The 17,960-nt window shown below is 35.3% G+C and overlaps 1 protein-coding gene across 3 annotated transcripts; it reads left to right on the top strand.

Moving 5' to 3' along the window:
• Positions 1 to 13,575: 13,575 nt before the first annotated feature.
• On the top strand, positions 13,576 to 17,750 carry LOC147517831 (uncharacterized). Of its 3 annotated transcripts, XM_086589905.1 has the most exons (6): positions 13,769 to 13,884; positions 14,058 to 14,291; positions 14,612 to 14,795; positions 15,249 to 15,702; positions 16,079 to 16,165; positions 17,166 to 17,750. In XM_086589905.1, the coding sequence occupies exons 3-6, from the start codon at positions 14,717 to 14,719 to the stop codon at positions 17,662 to 17,664; spliced, it is 1,119 nt and encodes a 372-aa protein (XP_086446031.1). In that variant the 5' UTR covers positions 13,769 to 13,884; positions 14,058 to 14,291; positions 14,612 to 14,716; the 3' UTR covers positions 17,665 to 17,750. The 3 variants fall into 3 exon arrangements, with proteins under 3 accessions (XP_086446030.1, XP_086446029.1, XP_086446031.1); XM_086589903.1 differs by lacking the exon at positions 14,058 to 14,291 and having other exon boundaries at positions 13,578 to 13,884; XM_086589904.1 differs by lacking the exons at positions 14,058 to 14,291; positions 16,079 to 16,165 and having other exon boundaries at positions 13,576 to 13,884.
• Positions 17,751 to 17,960: the final 210 nt, after the last annotated feature.

Genomic DNA, 17,960 nt, shown 5'->3' with positions numbered 1-17,960 from the left:
GAAAAATATTTAGAAATCTCACCCTAGCATCAGAATTAGGACTTGTTCTTAGAAACTTAATTTAATACGTATGCAATAGTTTTTACATCTTTTCATGAGCATTCATGCACTGACTATCATTAAATGTACACAGCAGTAAGTTTCTGGGATCCACGGTTAGACAACTTAGTTTCCATATCCTATAAGAATCTAACCAAAAGCCTCAAAATGTGTGATATATGAGTAATGACACAGAGGAGTAGTTCTTCCGAATAGAGAAGTTCACACGTCTACTTACTTGATCACTACCCAAATCCTAGGCAAGAATTTAGGCTTTCTTTGGAGCAATATAGCCAAAAATTCACACCTATAAAAAAAAAATTACCGCTAGTTGCCCCACTGAACCTTTCATTAATCCTTTCTACTTCACCAAAAAAATCATTACCCATCTATTAACCACAAATAAATAAGCCTACCTAGATGATGAGTATGAGGAATAGAATGAAGTGCAGAAAAATGAAGAGAAAAACCTTGTCACAAATCAAAATCAGTTACCTATTTTAGAAGAAAAGAAAAAGAAAAAAATAGAAATATGTTTCCAAAAATCAAAAGAAATATCAAGGTTAGAATTCCCCCCAAAAAATCAAATCAAAAGGGAATACAAAAGCTTGAAAAATCCAAGTATGGAAACGCATGTTAGAAGCAGGAAAGAAAATAAAGATTCTCTAGTATAAATATCTCGAAGACCTTATTCTCTCATACTTATCATTTTTGAATTTTCTATTCCAGTTTCTTCTACACTACCTCCTAAGCCCCATAACACCTAATAAAGACCTCTAGCTCAATTAGGAGTAGGATAGTGTGATAATAAGTAGTAGGTGTGACTTCTCGACCTCGGCTCCTCTGACTGTCATTGAGTATGTGAGTAAATGTGTGCCCACGTACTGCAGACTGGAGATAGCAGAACTTGAGTGGAAAAATAAGGGAGAAATTGTGTTTCGACACATACCTGTGAGAACCTATTTAAGAACGCTATCCAAAGGATCCAGAAACGGCCCTGCTCGTACATTTCATTATAAGATCACTACATACATGCTCATACATAGATATTTTGATTATTGTATGTATATTAACTTGAAATTCGAAAGAATTAAATCCTTGTTTCCCCCGCCAGTGAGATGTCTAGATACTTGAGATTAATTAAGGAAACAAGCCTTTGTTACTGAGTCATTGTAGTATAAACGAAGTTTGTGAGTATCTTCTCTGGAAAACTCTCACGAGGCTATAACTCGTCTACTAGGGAATTCCTAATGGTTTAAGGCCTTGTTGCATATGGTCAATGTAACCGCACTCTGCGAAATGAGATTTAGCTTAGGACAACACCTTTTTGACCACTTATCATTTTAATGTCTCCTCTTTGCTTGAGGACAAGCAAAACGCTGTTTGGGGGTGGTGTGATAAGCACCCAAAACTGCAATATTAAACCCCGAGAGACATAGCATTTTGGTCGATTATGTGTTTAATAATCATGTAATAATTATATTTTCGTACTTTTGCAGGTTTCCGCATTTAAAATGAATATAATGATAAAACATGCATCGAAGTATGGGAATACTGGAATATTTGAAGTTTCCCACTCAACCCTAGTGAAGCCAATGAGCGACTAGAGCCGAAGTTTCCAAAATAACAAAACCCGGTCTTGAACGGGTCCACATATAAAGAAGCAGCAAACTTCCGAAGCTCAAATCTGATAAATCGGGGTGCCGACGTTGGCTAGTGAACTGCCAGAGCGACCAAGGCGACAAACTCTACGCAAAGACAGAAAATTATAAAAACGCCAAAATCGGCGCCGCCACTGGACATACTAAATGGACCCATTCTGCGGGCCCAAAAGGCATGACGAGTCAGCATAGGCAGGTGGCAAGTGATGGTTTTAATTTGGTGCCACCTCGCAATATGGAAGACACGTACCAATTCAAAACAGATGGTTTGAAATGAAATTGGCTAAAAGACGAAACCTTAATAAGGTAAAGGACAAAACAAATAGGTAAAAACAAAACTTTGATTCTCAAAGTTTTGAACAACTCAATTAGCAAACAAACAAAAGCCAATTAAACCGTCTCCAGTCTTCAGCCTATATATATAAGGGGGTAGCCTTCATTATTTTCCCTTCAGCAATTTATGCTCTAGCTTCCGCTTAGCAGTAGTTAGTTTTAATTCAGCACTTACATTCCGTCATTTTCATTCCAAAGAAATTAAATATCATAAAGTCATTTTACCCTTAATAACGATCATTTCTTTTCTAGTTTAATTCTCTCTCCCAGATTTATTTACTTAATGTATACAACAAGTTTTATTATTCCTTCAATGACCATGAGCTAATCCCCGCGGGGGAGGGTTATCTTGCTTCGTGTGAGAATCCGGATTGACTCTCTAATATTCTAGAATCACTACTTAGGAATTAGGCATAGATTAGACATCCGGTCCCAAAATGATCGAGGCTGTATAAATTTGGAGGCTTGATGCTCCGGAACATTCTCGGTAGCGACCCAAAAATGTCTCGCGCGCAACTCTATGGTGTCAGACAGCTCTCCAATTTGTCCAGCTGATGTGGAATCGAGCCAGGAGCTAAAATGATATTCCAGAGATGAAATATTAGTTCAACTCCTTATGCTAACGAGATGTGGGCATGCGCTAGGGATCAATACTCGACGTCGTCTCCAATCACGAGACGAATTAGAGATGTAGTGATGTGGTAATATAAACTGTTGAAAAAATAATTCTTGCATGAGTATGATTAACTCTCTCCCTGTTCTCTATCTTTGTTTATCTACGTATAAATCACCGTAGTAATTTACATTATTTGCATTACTGTTAATTTAATTAAAACCAATTAAAAAACCTAAAATCCTACTCACCAAAAGTTGTAATTCCAGTTGTGAACCTTTTCCGAGCCTTAAGGTTTGGATGATCCCTTACTCGACCTATCCTACCAAACCCACGTGAGTAAGGTAACTTGGCTAAAACGTACGACTATACGGACTTTGGACTTGGGACTTTGGTCTTTGGACTTCGGACTTCGGACTGTGGACCTCGGACTTAATTAATCAAGAAAACCAATAAACGTTCTAATAAATGCGTATTTATCACAACTTACACCTCAAAATTTGAAGACAATCTACATATATCTCAGGTTACCATATTTGATGACTCCAAAACAGAAACCATATCTGAAATTCCATCAACAACAAAAGAAAAGTCTGAAAACTCAGCAACATGGAGTGCAATCAATTACCTAAAAGACAAAAACCTTTTTGAAATTGAAGACTTAAACTACAAAGAGCTTAATGAAAAACGCCAAGAGATTGAAGAACAACAAAATGAAATCTCAGAACTACGTAAACTAATACTATCATTATGGGCGAAAGAACAACTACAAGAAGAAGAAATGATAAAGTTCCGTTAAGGGATAAAAGACTCGAGGAAGAGGAAGCAATATGTTATAGATTTATGCATTGACGAAAATAATTGATAATTCATACAACATTTATGATTAATTTATTATTGCAAACAAAATTTGTTTCTTATTTATAGATTTATTTTTAATTCGTTTGTACTTATTATTAAATTTTGGGTCTATAAATTTTCCCTCACGGGTAAATTATTTAATGTTATTGGACTCCTTTTTAGGCTGAAAAATAATTGCAAAGAAAATGGATTATCAAAGTGACAATGAAATTGGTGGATATTCGTATGTTCACTTTCCAACGCAATATGTTTGGAACAACAATAATAAGGTTTGTGATATTTAATTTTACATATTACATGTTTATTTGTAAAAAAAATATTCATTAATAACTTCTCAAACATGTTAATATTTTCAATACCTCTTCAATTGTGACTCAAATAATTATTATATTTTCAAATGTTCAGATATGGAAAAAGAAAAAGATCATTCTGTCTGGTATAAACATATACTATATTAAGGAAATTCAAGGTAATAAAATTTATTTTTTAAATTTACAATATGGATTCAAATTTATACATTCAATTTTATAGGTACAACAGGTCAATACAACAACACAAGGGCTATCAAGTATCTGTTTGAATACATTAAACAAGGGACAAACAAAGCAACTCTGAAAATCAATGAGCTATTTGAAAACAAAGAAACAAACGATAAAGGAACATAGTAAGGAAGAAAAAAAGGGAGCGATAAAAGAGCAGTACTTCAAAACAATGCCATCATTTTTTATTTTTTTATTTTTTTAATTGTGATCAATCACATTTTCTACATAGAATTTTTCTTCTCAAAGCTGTTTTGTTTATTTTCCATATTTTATTTTATTGGTTTACACCTACTCTTCTGATTCATTTTATGTTTGAGAAAATTAAATAAAAAATTATTACAGGTCAACTACATGGATAGTCTAGATGACGATGGAAATTGTAACGGAAGCACAATCATCAAAAGTGAATCTCCACTACAACATTATGCAATTACACTTGCACAGAAAAAAAAAATTGATATATCTATCAAATTAGAGCAGAATCGATTGCAATACTACACAATGAAGAAAAATACAATTCTCAAAGAAGACTATATGGGATTATCAAATGTGCAGGAAGATATATTCTGAAAAGAAGAGATTGAATATGTCAAGGCAATTATGAATAGGGAATGGGAATAGTTTTTAGAATTAGTTTAGTTATTTTAATATTGTAAGTCAATATTTATGTGAACTTGCTTCAAGTATCAACAAATTTATTATATCTCCTGATTGTTTAGAAGGACTTTCGTCCGCCTAAGCCTGAGTTCAACACCTCCGCAACCAGCGATGGCACCTATGTCCAATTTTCAGTATTTTATACAAATATGAGTTCATGTGAAAATAATATTACCTCAAGATCCTCGAGAGTTAAGTGTCTGTTTTGGAATTGTGCCTCCTGCCTCTTTAAGACATACTCAGCCCAGACACACTGAAAATCTACAAATTCACTTTCCAATGGCTGTCGAGAAATATGACAGGATATTAGTACTCATTTTTGTACTTAATGATCAGGGAATATAAGTATAACAAGGTTTAACACAATCACTCAAACGGCAAAACACAGATGCATCTTTCTGTATAACGTCAACAATAGTTATGAAACTAAATAGTCATTAATTTGGCTGCAAGAACACACCATAGGGAAATTCTTTGTTCCTTCTCCACTTGAATCTCAATATGATCACCAGTATGCGTAGATCATTTAGGCGATCGATTAAATGAAGATCGTCGCGGAGGGTATCAATCGGCGGTGCTCTTAGTCTATCCCACACCACACCTTCTTCACTATCGTCCGCCGCCCATGTGGTGGGTAACTGCAAGAGAATATTCAAATGTCAAGCCATGTCTCTAATACATACAAATAAGCAAGGAAAAATTCTGTCACTTATGAACTGATACACAAAGCGATTAATCAATCAATTACAAACCAGAAAAAAACGATAATTTAGTGAGGTTGAGTTTGAAGAAGCCATGTTGCTTATTACCTGGCACGAAAGGTGTCCGTGCACCTATCGTAGCAAAGCTCAACATCATAACATGACAGCATAAAACCAACATGCCCATGCTAAAAAAAACAATAATGTTTAGAAAATTGCCAAATTCAACCAGCACATACGTCGTCAACTACACTATGAGAATCGCAAGACTAAACACCAATCAATAACATATACACAAAGCAATATCGAAAACATTACAGGATGTAATTTGTTTATTTCCTACCTGCTAGGCATCTTTGAATTCAATACAATTTTAATATGTGTTTGGATTTTATTTCTACATTTGACCACCAAATCTAACAGTTCTTGCGTATGGACAATTGCCTCGCGGAAGTATGTCATAAGACCTGCCAAAGGCAATCAAAAGTACTTGAGTCTCTGTGATATCTCAAATTCTACATCTACAAATAAAAAAAGAAAGAAAATACAAGAAAAGAAAAATGAAAATTAAATGAAAACCAAAGGTAACAATGTTACCTATGAGAGCTGTATTCCATTTATTGAAGATGTTTGTAAATGTTGTTGACCCTGACAACATAAGAATCTGGCTGACACGATTTTCAAATACTTTCATGTGTTCATCATCAAATATTAAATGGGCCACTGCAGTACGCTCTTTTGTCTGCTCATTCTGCAAGTTCCAAACCCCATCTTTTGTGTTGCTGAAAATGTGTTTGTGGTTGGGGATAAATCTCATAGTGGGTCTAAGTTAATTTATTCGTTGCTCCATGATCTACATTACAAGATGAGGAGGCCGGGTTGGGTATGTACTGCGTAAAGACAACATAGTGGTAGAATAATCAACAATTCTGTAACATGGGAATATGAGTGACACAGCCAATAGTATGATGGACCATCTACCTACATACAATCAAACAATCGAGGCATGTGTGGGGTTCCATGGTACATTCTCAACAAGGAAACAGGTAAAATTCAGAAAGGATAACTGGATAACCATATGCCAATTGGAGATTTTGGGGCAGAAGAGAGGACACCACAAGTTCTGGAATAAGTGAGTGCGTAATAAAAACTTGAAATGCTTGGAGAAGGTACATAGCTTGCGGGGTTCAACAAGTGATGCACGACAAAGAAAGGCATTGTCCACATGCAAAAGATGTAAGATATCAACATTTATGCAGAGACATTTATGTCGTTTGTCAATGATGGGTTCATAATCAGAAATCAGAAATTGAACAAAAAACAGAGAACATATCGCATTTCGTTAAAATGCTACCTGAAACAGAGAGTGAATAATGAACAAACTAACAACATTTTCTTTCATAGATAAAACCCTACGCCTGAACAACCTTACATCAAGCTACCATTGAATGAGAAAGAACTACATATTCAATTTTCAACAACAATTATGAACAAATTTATTGTACCTTGATGTCGCTTCCATGGAAGAGTATGTACTAGGCTGACTCTTGCAACTCATTTGCCAGCTCCACCAATCTCCTTACTTAAGTTAAAGTTTCAGATCTTGGGGTGTGGGAGTGTGTTCTGTAACTTAATTTGAATATAAGTTGACGATACAAATACCCGCTTAAAATTTGAATATAAAATATGTTGGGCTTAGGCCCAATAGTACACGTAGAACTAAAACTAATGTGAGACATTTCCATTCTTACTAAAAATGAGAGAGTTTACTGACTAAGCTCTCGGAGTGAGACTCTGATTGTGAGATGGGGAGAGGATTAAAAGAGGGGTCTCCAATTTTGTTTGAAGTGGGATTGTTTTAAAAAATGCAATGCAAGGGGTTGAAATATACAATTGTTAATTACACTACGCTGTTGGGTGGGCTAGGGAAAGTTGGTAGAGCTAAATCTGTTCAAAAGCTCTTTGAAGAAATTATGGGCAAAGGAATATCTCCAGATGTTGTTACTTACACTTCCATAATTCATGGACTTTGTGTTTCTGGCTTTTTTAAGGAAGCCACATGGTTTCTGAATGATATGCTGACTAGGGGAATTCCACCAAATGTCGTAACCTATACTTCTCGATTTACGGTCATTGCAATTGAGCATTGGCAAGCAGCCAGTAAATTTGTCAATCAAATGGTGGTTTCTTGAAGAGGCTGTGGCTAGATACAAAGGATTTCTTCATATGATAAAAAGAAATAAGGAAAGGTCCATTAAACCCTTTTGTGTTCTGACTTACGATATCGATGTTATCCGGCACTCTCCACCGGCTTCACCACATTTTCTTTACAAAAGGGACCCAGTTAAGGTCTTGGGGCGATATTGGAGCATGATGACCGATTCGACGAACAAAAGGACGAAGTTGGATCTTGGATTTTCCGGAACTACTATGCAGTGGGGAAAACACATTTGGTTCTAGGTATTGAGAGCCGGGGGAATGTATAGGGGTGTTGCTCCATCTCCAGTGATAGTCATTCCTCAATTGTCGAAAATTGAGAGCAAGACAGTAGTTTCATCCACCGTGTCTCAAAAACTACTTCAGCTTCCCAAGATGAAAGCTGTAGAGGTATCTCTTAAATAACTCATAGAACCTTTTTTTCTTATGCTTCTGCTTGATACTAATAACAAGAACTACCCAGGCATAAGGATATGGTCTGCCGTGGTTCTAGCCATGAATAGCTGGTTATGACGGACCAGAATTATAAAGATGTTCGATTATTTAACCCGTTTTTGGTTGTCAATAATGAGATTAAGCTCCCTAAATTTAAACTTGATACGACTTGCCTATACAAAGTTGTTTTCTCTCCCAACCCTACGTCAAATGTCAATTGTGTACTTATGGCTGTTTATGGTCGGTGTAGTAGATTGGCCTTCTTTATGGCTGGAGACACGACTTGGACTCACCTTCGTGGAATGTCTCTTGAAGAAACCCTTGCTTTTCCTGCCATAAAAGAAAGCTATATAAAGGAGGTGGAGAATTTTCTATCTGTCTCCAAAAAAATATTTTGTAAAGGATGAAAGTCGACGAGTCAAAACTTGCTCTCTTGGTTTCCTTATCAATAGACACTTAAATATTGATATTGCTTTTGTATATTATCATAAACCTCAACTCCGTCAAAACAAGTGTGCGAGCTTACAAATCCAATCACTTTCTTGATTTTGATTCGTCGACGGACACACACTAATTCAGCTATAAAGCCCCGCACCTGGTGGATGAATTCACACCTTACAAGATGGGCAAGTTCCAATTATCTCACAGGTATGATTATACTATTTTGGTCTCTCTTATACACAACATATTTTTCATAGGTTGGAAATTAGATGCTAAGAAATGTTAGTTGATCTTTTTTATGTTGCTATATAGTTGTTTTGGCACCAATGGGTAGACAGAGATCTTATGAAAATGTCCCTCAACCGCATGCAATTTTGTATTACTCTCAACGAACCAGCAAAGGAGGATTTCTTATAACCTGAAGCCACCGGGTTTTACGTCTTGCTCAAGGGTAATAACTTTACCATCTACTAACGCCTCTGTTACTATTTTCTATCAAAGGTTATATACCTTAATTCAAATCGATTTCACTTAAGATCTCTGTTTCGTAACTTATTGGTCATGAATCCAGCTTCGTATCAATTTCAAATTCCTCACAAACTATCAGTATGTTTGTAGCAGCTTCCCCTAAGGCTAGATTCCATTTGATGAGGATATATTTGGTGGAGTCATCAAGAGATTTGTTGCAAGTCAGAAGGATATTGGACAGTAAGGGCTCAACTTACTTCACTGCTGCGTTTGAACCATTGTTTTTGGGCGATAATTCTTCAATATGTCTATCTCCATCAGACTTCCCTGGGTGCAAGACAATTGCATATACTTCACAGATAATTATTTTGAAGTACATGACGTAGCGGGACCAGATGTATTTTATGATACGGGTGTCTTCAGCTTGGAAGATGGCAGCATTGAGAGACACTGTCCAATTCAAACCAATATGAAATTCCCTCCCCCCATTTGGATCAACCCAACTCTGCAGGGGCATTTTGCTTGAATTGTCTCTTTTGCGTTTTGGTGCTGAGGTTTGGACTACTTTTTTTTTTGTATTATTGTTTGTATAATTTAAATTACTATTCTAAGGAATGTGCTTCCTATCACTGGGTCAGTTCTCTCTTAAATAGCATCTGTTTATTTGATGATAGGTAACATCATCAAAATTTTGGAACTTTTGACGATAAGTAATTACAGAGTTTTAAAGGGTATTTAACTTCAGTTTCTTTTAACCAAATGAATATTATATTCTTGGTTCTTTGGAAACTTGCCTTAATCTGCCGAAACATATTATGTCCTTCTGAACCATCTCATCTCTTATATGACTCAACCATGGCTACAATTCATCTCCCATGTCCTATCATAAGTCGGTCTTTTCGTACTTCGAAAACTGTGTGCCCTATTCACCAAACTCAAACAAGAACAACTTATCCAAGTTTTAGTTGGAAGAAGGAGAATGTGATGCACAAAGGATGCAGTAATAAGCAAGGGTTGGTCATGGCAAAGCAAGTGCCAGAGAGCGATCAACTTCAGCCGAGTAGACTTACAAGATCCGGATTGCATTCAGGCGCTCTATGATTGCATTAATGACAAGAATGTAAAAAAGATTAAGGAGTTCATCTCTGATGATTGTTGCTTTGAAGATTACTCATTTGTTAAGCCTCTTCAAGGAAAAAAAGAGGTTATGAGTTTCTTTGAACAATTAACATAAAACATGGGAAAGAATGTGAAGTTCATAATTCAAAGTGTTTGCCAAGGATACCAATAGTCTGTGACAACATTCTCAAACAACACCAAAAAACTTACTAACTCGAGCAATTACAGAATAACAAAAAATCAACATAAGCTAAACTTGCAAAGTATCAAGACAAATTACAATTCAAACGAAAACAAACAGTCATCCAAACACTAAAAAACTAACTTCAACCTTCAACTTTCCTATCCATTTCGTGTTCTTAATAAATGACACATTTGTTTTCCTATACATACTCGCCATTTTTTACTCCTAACGCAGTTAACTACCAAACCCGCATCAAATCAAACATAAAATATTCAATTCAACCAAAATAAAAATTAGGAGAAAAACAAAAAACAACGAGTAGATGATATAAAGGGAACAACCTCTTCATCAGATTCATCCAAATCAATATACTTCGTAAGAACTTCAACCAAATATTCCATACAGTTCAAGAAACTTAATCCTTCAAAGTTTTCCCTATAATACGCGCATAAATTATCCGCTTCATTATTTAACCAGAACATCTTTATAACATACGAACAAACACCAACACTTCACAAAACAGGAAAAAAAAAAAAAAAAAAAAAAAAAAAAAAAAACATCAAATTAATAACATTATAAGTAAATAAATTACAAATAAAATAAATAAATAAAACTTACTCATCTAATCTGTTCCTCATCCTTAGAACCGACTGATGAGTTTCACTATTCGCGTAAACATTAGAATCACCACGGTGTATACAACACCTCTTCTGCTTAATTTTTTTAATGAGATATTCAAAAAAAAACCAAAAATAGTCATGCACTCATAATTATATCGAGTATGCGATTTGGCAGACCTTTTGTCTTTTGGAGAACAAAAAAAATTACGAAATTTACAAGAACAATCTCTACAAAACATTAAAACAAAAATAAGATAAATTAGTAATCATAACAAATATAAACATGTAAACATAAAACAAAAATAACTCAACTTACACTTCCACTTTGAAAAAATTGCAAGAAAACCTGAAGAAAAAAAAAATAGTACATTCAATATATCATGTATCAACATAAACACATACATTTAGTTTAGGATTCAGGAAAATGTTTTATGATGTTCATACATAAATATTCTGACACACACACAGCATACCTTCAAATATAATCTAATGGGCTTTTCATGGGTTTTTTGGAAAAATAAACAATGAGGTCCAAACAATTTAAAAAGTTCAACAAATTAATGGACTATATACACTATTCGTTTTTACTATAAACTACTGTGCAAATTTATGAACACTTTATTAACTGGATACGCTGTTCGTTATTACTAGAAACTCACATTTTTTCTTCATGCTTTACAACTTCAATTTGATACACCTAACTAGAAAACTACATATGCGTTGATAAATAATAGTAGATAAATAATAGTTAAATTAATAATAAAAAAATCGTTCTAATTCGTTGATTCTTCTTCCATCACAACTTAATGTTTTGAACTAAAAGTTCTTAATGGCTTTCATAAAATACATACATATTTAGAAAATTTATTCAACCATATTGATAAATAATAGTTCAATTAATAATAAAAAAATCATTCTAATTCGTTGATTCTTCTTCCATCACAACTTAACGTTTTGAACTAAAAGTTCTTAATGGCTTTCATAAAATACATACATATTTAGAAAATTTATTCAACTATATATTCATCTATCAAGGTAGCAGGCCCGACCATAGGTTGTCGGGCTTAATGGCTAGTTTTGTTAAAACAAATCAGTACCTAGTACTGTGGGATCCATCCAAAAATCACTCAAATGTCAACAATGACAACTGGAATTATAAACACTAAGCTATCCCATAAATTGTTGGGCTTATAGACACTGTTAGGCCTCCAAATTTAACATGGTATTGTTCTTTTTGCATATAGGGCTGGATGGGTTTACTGGGCTGGCCGAATTGATACTATTGGGTTTATGGATAATGGGCTGGCCTTGATTGGGTTTTCTAGCGAATATAGTGCCTTCGCCAAGGGTGCGACGTGTTGTTCAATAATGTACGGCACGGGCAAACCCTAGTAATTAAATAACCTATAGCACTCTCATTGTGGTAAAGCTTTAAGAAAAATAAAAATAATGAAAATTGGAGGATGTTTGAAAGTAAGAATAATAGACATTACGTACCCAAAGTTGTGAATACGTAATCAAATATCTAACAACTTTGTTATTGGTTTTTTACTTGCTCATATAAAGTATATATAGAAATTGCAGGTGCCAACTAGCAAAGTTGGTAAAATTTTTGGGTGATTTGTAGATATGATATCTCCACCATGAATAACATGCCCACAAAATTTCGACTCATTCAAATATGTTTAACCTAATCAAATATTATTATGAAATTGGAAAATTCTAGACGGTTAGATAAATATTCAAAATTGAATACTAGTTTTCGCAAGGTTAGACATATCCAGGATGAAATTTTGTAGCCATACTATCTATTGTGAGAACATCATATCACAAAAAATCAGGTCTTAATTCAATTTGTAAGTTGATGGGGTGGCTTTGTATGTATGAGGAGGAACAGAGCCACCCCATTAGGGCAGGGAATCGGATCGGGTTTGACCCAAACCCGACCCGACCCGAACCCGAATAATTTGGATTCGGGTCGATTTTTGTGTCCGTTTATTTATTTGGTTCGGGTTTGGGTTCGGGTCTGTCGGATTCGAATTCGGATTCGGATATATTTTTTGGGCTTTTTTTGAATTTTTAGTGTTATCCGATCGGGTTAGTCGGATATAATCGGGTTCGGGTCAGGTTCGGATATTAAATTTCGAATATAATCGGGTTCGGATTTGGATTCGGATATTATAAAACTATTTGGATTCGGATTCGGATATAGCCATATCCGACCCGAACCCGAACCCGATCCCTGCCCTACACCCCATCAACTTACAAATTAAATTAAGACCTGATATATATATATATGAAAATTAAAATTAAAATCATGTTAAATAATGTGCTAAAATATATATATATATATATATATATATATATATATATATATATATATGAAAATTAAAATTAAAATCATGTTAAATAATGTGCTAAAATTCTATCATTGCTATTAGAAATTTAAGATGGAGATAGAATGTAGCAAGGAGAAGTGTAATTGGAATAAAGCTGATGTAGAATAATACTTCTACAGGGACTTAGGATGCTCATAGTGGAACAGTGGAACCATCCATTGCACAATACGGTCAATATCTAGTAGGAAACGAGAAATTCCTAAATTATAGTACGTGGTAATGTGGCATATCAAATTGACCCAAATTGTAAGTCTACATTAAGTAGGTCACCATGCTAAGTTGCTAACCACAAATGTGAACACCAACGTCTCAATCCAACATGCACAAACAGCCCATACTTTGATTCCCTTACCTTAATTCACTGCCACCCAAACTTCAAAACTTGCCTCCCAAAGATTTTGGATATACATTGTATCATTTTCATGGGAGCTTTAATCCTATATATATATATATATATATATATATATATATATAACAAAGGAGGATTCTCAGTTCAGTAAACTGGGTTTCTCTTGAACAATGGTGGAGCTTTCTTTGTTGACTTCTTCAACTGGGTTTTTTAATCAAGAACAAAGCATCTTCAGGGGTTCTAAGGTAATTGGTCTTCAAGTTTTCGTATTAATTCTCCTCTAATATTTAGTAGCATGCATATTGCTTATTATTTGCTTCTTGGGTAGCTTGCCAAGTTGCCAATTTAGATATGTAATATGGTCTGTCTAACTTTTCATTTCTGCCGGAAAAGATTAATGTTTTGCCATCACAAGCAGAGTTTTAGAGTGATATGTTTTTTCTCAAGATCAAAGTGCAATTGAGGAGCATATGGTTTAGATTTAGCTTCACATCTGAACAAATGTGAAAGGATGACGGAGTTGCACCAGGGGAGTTAACACTTAAGAGTTGGCTCATATTAGACAAATAAGACTCGCCACAATCTTATAACACACCAAAGAGAACGTTGGAGAAAACAAGTATATATGGTTGCAGTTGCCTGCTTCATATAGGTATAGCTATCCAATTAGTGAATACTATGGATGTTCAATTAGTTGAATGATAATAGTACTGTTGTTTAATCCATACGGTTGCAGTTGCCTGCTTCAGTATTTATTTGAAGTGTCTTGGAACTCATTTCTATTATACTACTTGTAAATCACTGCCCTTGTTATTTGCTCTCTCTTAATCATAGTTTTCAAGAGCTTTAGATTGATTACAGTTCTGTGATTCATATTGCTTTTACTGGTATTTTGCATGAGAAAATTACTTGGATGTTCTCTTTGTGTTCTTCTTTTATTAATCATATCCTGTCCATTTGTCCAATTTGCAGGAGTATCAAACATTTCCACCAAGTCCAGGAATAAGCAAAGAAATTGTAAAATCGGGATCGCTTCAAGTCAGGCCAGCTAAGTTTGACGATCAATGGAAGTCATCCATGGGTTGGATTGTGAAGTATAACCAGCCTGACAAGCTTGTTTCGACAATCAAAAGACCTGTGCTGATTGATGTGAAAGGTTTGTAGTTTACCGTTACTCCGTTAGTAAACTATGTACAACTAGAGTATGAACTGCAGTGCTAAGCGTATTGGTTAATGAGGTGATGCATATATTTGATGACCCAGCCATCTAATATGGCTTTCTCTGCAATACGTTCTTGAATTCTATCTGACAACATGCTATATCAGACTGCCCGATATTTAGTGTGCATTAACTATTAACAACTTTTATGGTGAACTTCTAAGTTTTTGTTGCTTGAGATTTCTAAAAGTAATCTTTTGGTGGATAGTTGTTTCCAGTTTGATAGTTGATACATAGATGGAGGAAAGAGAATGTTGATTTCGCCTATATATTTGGAATAAGTCTTTGAGATTGTTGTATACTCTGTACATGTCCGCATCTATACTTTCTCGTGAAGGCTGGAGTTTCTTCTTACGTATATTTACCTTACTATCACATTGTTTTTTCCAGAAACACATCCTGAGTCGGTACTCTTCAGCTTTGGGATTGCTGAACAGTGCACAAGACAGCAAAATATATTGAAATTCTTGATGTCTGGATCAAGTGAAGCAGGACGAGAAGGGATAGATTTTTCTCTACTTTCCAATTTAATGGGGCTTGATACATGTAGAAACTACAAGAACCTGCAAAAAACCTCCTTGGAGGGTTGTCTTTATGAGATTGAGAGAGAGAAGTATCAGCACTCTCTTCTCTTCCCAAGGACCAAATTATACTCCCAGACACCTGTTCAGGAGTTTATAGGGAATTTAACCAGTTTTAAAACTACAGCTCAACAAGATGGCCGAGTCTTGTTTTCAGTGACTGAACAGATAAAGGATCTACATTCGGTCGTTGAGGAGTTTTACCCTTCAAAGAGCTCAGCCAGATTGTCAAATCAATCAATTTTAGTTCCATATTTAAAAAGGTACATACATTCCCCCTGCCCCCCTCTCCTCGATAGCTAGATGTAATTTCGTTTCAATAGAAGTTCAATTGAGCTGTATTGAGAATCCAGCTTTATTATGGAAAAAAAACATACATACAGTCCTTGTATAACTGATAATCAGATATTTGGAACCATCAGATCTTCTGTTTCCACAATCATTTTTTTTCCCGAGATAAAATGTCTGTTTTGAAAGTATTAAGTAAGAATTAGAATTGTTTGTGAAAGTTCGTTGGTTCGATTTACTGGTTTTATTCTGTTAGTATTTTTTTTTCATCGTATTAGTTGTAGTGAGAAAGTCTAAACTAGTAATCAGAATGCCAACACCAGCTGACTTGATCATTATTCTATCGGACAGAAAGGAAGCAAGTAAAGCATGGACTAATATTCGATACTCTTCATCAAAATTAGAAACTGCGACAGTCACTGTCACACCTTTAAAGAGGTATTTGTTCCTTGGATCTTTGGAACCCACATACTACTGACTTTATGTTATGTTGGATTTATGATAGAAAGTTTGGTTTTCTTTGGACTCGTGAAGTTAAGGAGCTAGTGACAACAAATACAGTTTATGTTTGTGGGCTTGTTCTGCATTCATATATTCGTAATTGACTTTAAATGCTTACTAACTAAAGAAAGTCTGCAAAGCACATGCCCACACACTGGACGCACAAAATGATTAGATATATGGGGAGATGGTGAGATTGTTATGGCCCTCTCAAGGGTATGTGAGATGCATCATGTGAAAACTGAAAAGCCTAATAAGTAGGCATTTTTTTCCTTTATGGAGATGCCTTTTCTAGTTTTCTACAATGATAGAAATAAAGCCTATAAATGCCTTTATGGTAACATATGCAAGCGCACAATGAGTAATATACTAATGTAAGATGGACGTAAGTTCTGTAGTCAACTAGTCATGTTCAAACATACACTCCCAAGATAGCCTCTGTGTACCTGGCCTCTTATTTATCGGGCTACCTTTTAAAGGGCATAACATACTGATTGGAACTGTATAATTTTGTGCTTCTGAACTCTAAATGAACTTGTAAACCTTAATTCCCACTTCCCAACAAGTTATTTAGCATGTAAGTGTAGTCCTTCGGTCAGTCTTAACTAGGAGTTGGGACAATATCATCCATGGTCCATGGAGGAGGCATTGGTTTCACAGTGAAAACTAACGAGTTGGTGGTTTAATCGTCTATCAATTGTCTGAGCTCTTGCTTCAGGCTTGAACTTTTTGGTTCTCTTTTGTACATCTGTCTCTGTTTTTGATACATATGAACAAGACATTTTATTTCTCTAGATTTATTCCCACATAAAACTGATGCGTATAAGCCATTTATGTCAGTAGATTTAGTCTTATATATGCAACAGTACAACTTTATTATCTTACACAATTTGCTCTTTGAATTTTTTCTGTTCCTAACTGTCTGTCAACATTTCAGTCCCAAGGAAATCAAGCTGAAGCCATCACCAAAAAAGAGGAATCATAGGAGAGCAGGGAAAGAGAGAGATCTATACAGAAAGAGCAACTTCCATGCGTGTGAGAGCCTTTTGTCCTTTATTTTAGACAAGAGGCATGGGAATGCAGCAATATTGTCCTTGAAGAAATCTGATCCAGAACTACCCCAAGTTTTAACTCATTTCTCTGCTGGCATTGCTGGAACTGGTCTTGCGGTTCTCTTCTCTGTTGTTTGCAAGGCTGCTGGTGGGAGGGTGCCCTTTTGTGCATCCAAGCTGTTGAATACTGGGTTCGGGTTTGGGCTGGTTTGGCTTTCATGGGCAGTGAACAAGCTGAGGGACACCATCGTCTGTGTCAACAAGAAGACAAGCAAGTTAAGATTTGATGATAAAGAAATTATTAGAAGAGTCGATCAAAGTGTGAACGAGATTTGCCTCAGAGCTGCAACTGTAATGTTATTTGCAGTGCTGAGGTTTGCTTGACCAGACCTGGTAGGAAGAACCATAGGAAGATGGTGTTTTGTATCTCTCAAGCTTTTGCTATATGAAAGAAAGAACTGTTTCCATCATAGAGTCAGCTTTTTTCTAAATAGAAACTGAGCTAATTCTAGTGTACATATTTGAATGCAAAGGCAACTTACTATGATCTGTATATATCCTATATCCATAATCTTCACTTCATGGCTCATAAAACACAGTTTCTCTTTGTTGAGAACTTGAGATTGTGTTGAAATCTTCTTCTGAATAATATTGTGTGATGCGTCACTCTGGGGACACAA

Source organism: Coptis chinensis, chromosome 2 (genome assembly GCF_015680905.1).
Source record: "Coptis chinensis isolate HL-2020 chromosome 2, ASM1568090v1, whole genome shotgun sequence".
Lineage (NCBI taxonomy): Eukaryota > Viridiplantae > Streptophyta > Magnoliopsida > Ranunculales > Ranunculaceae > Coptis > Coptis chinensis.
Note: the sequence above shows the minus strand (reverse complement) of the source record. Positions and strands in the feature narration are given on the sequence as shown.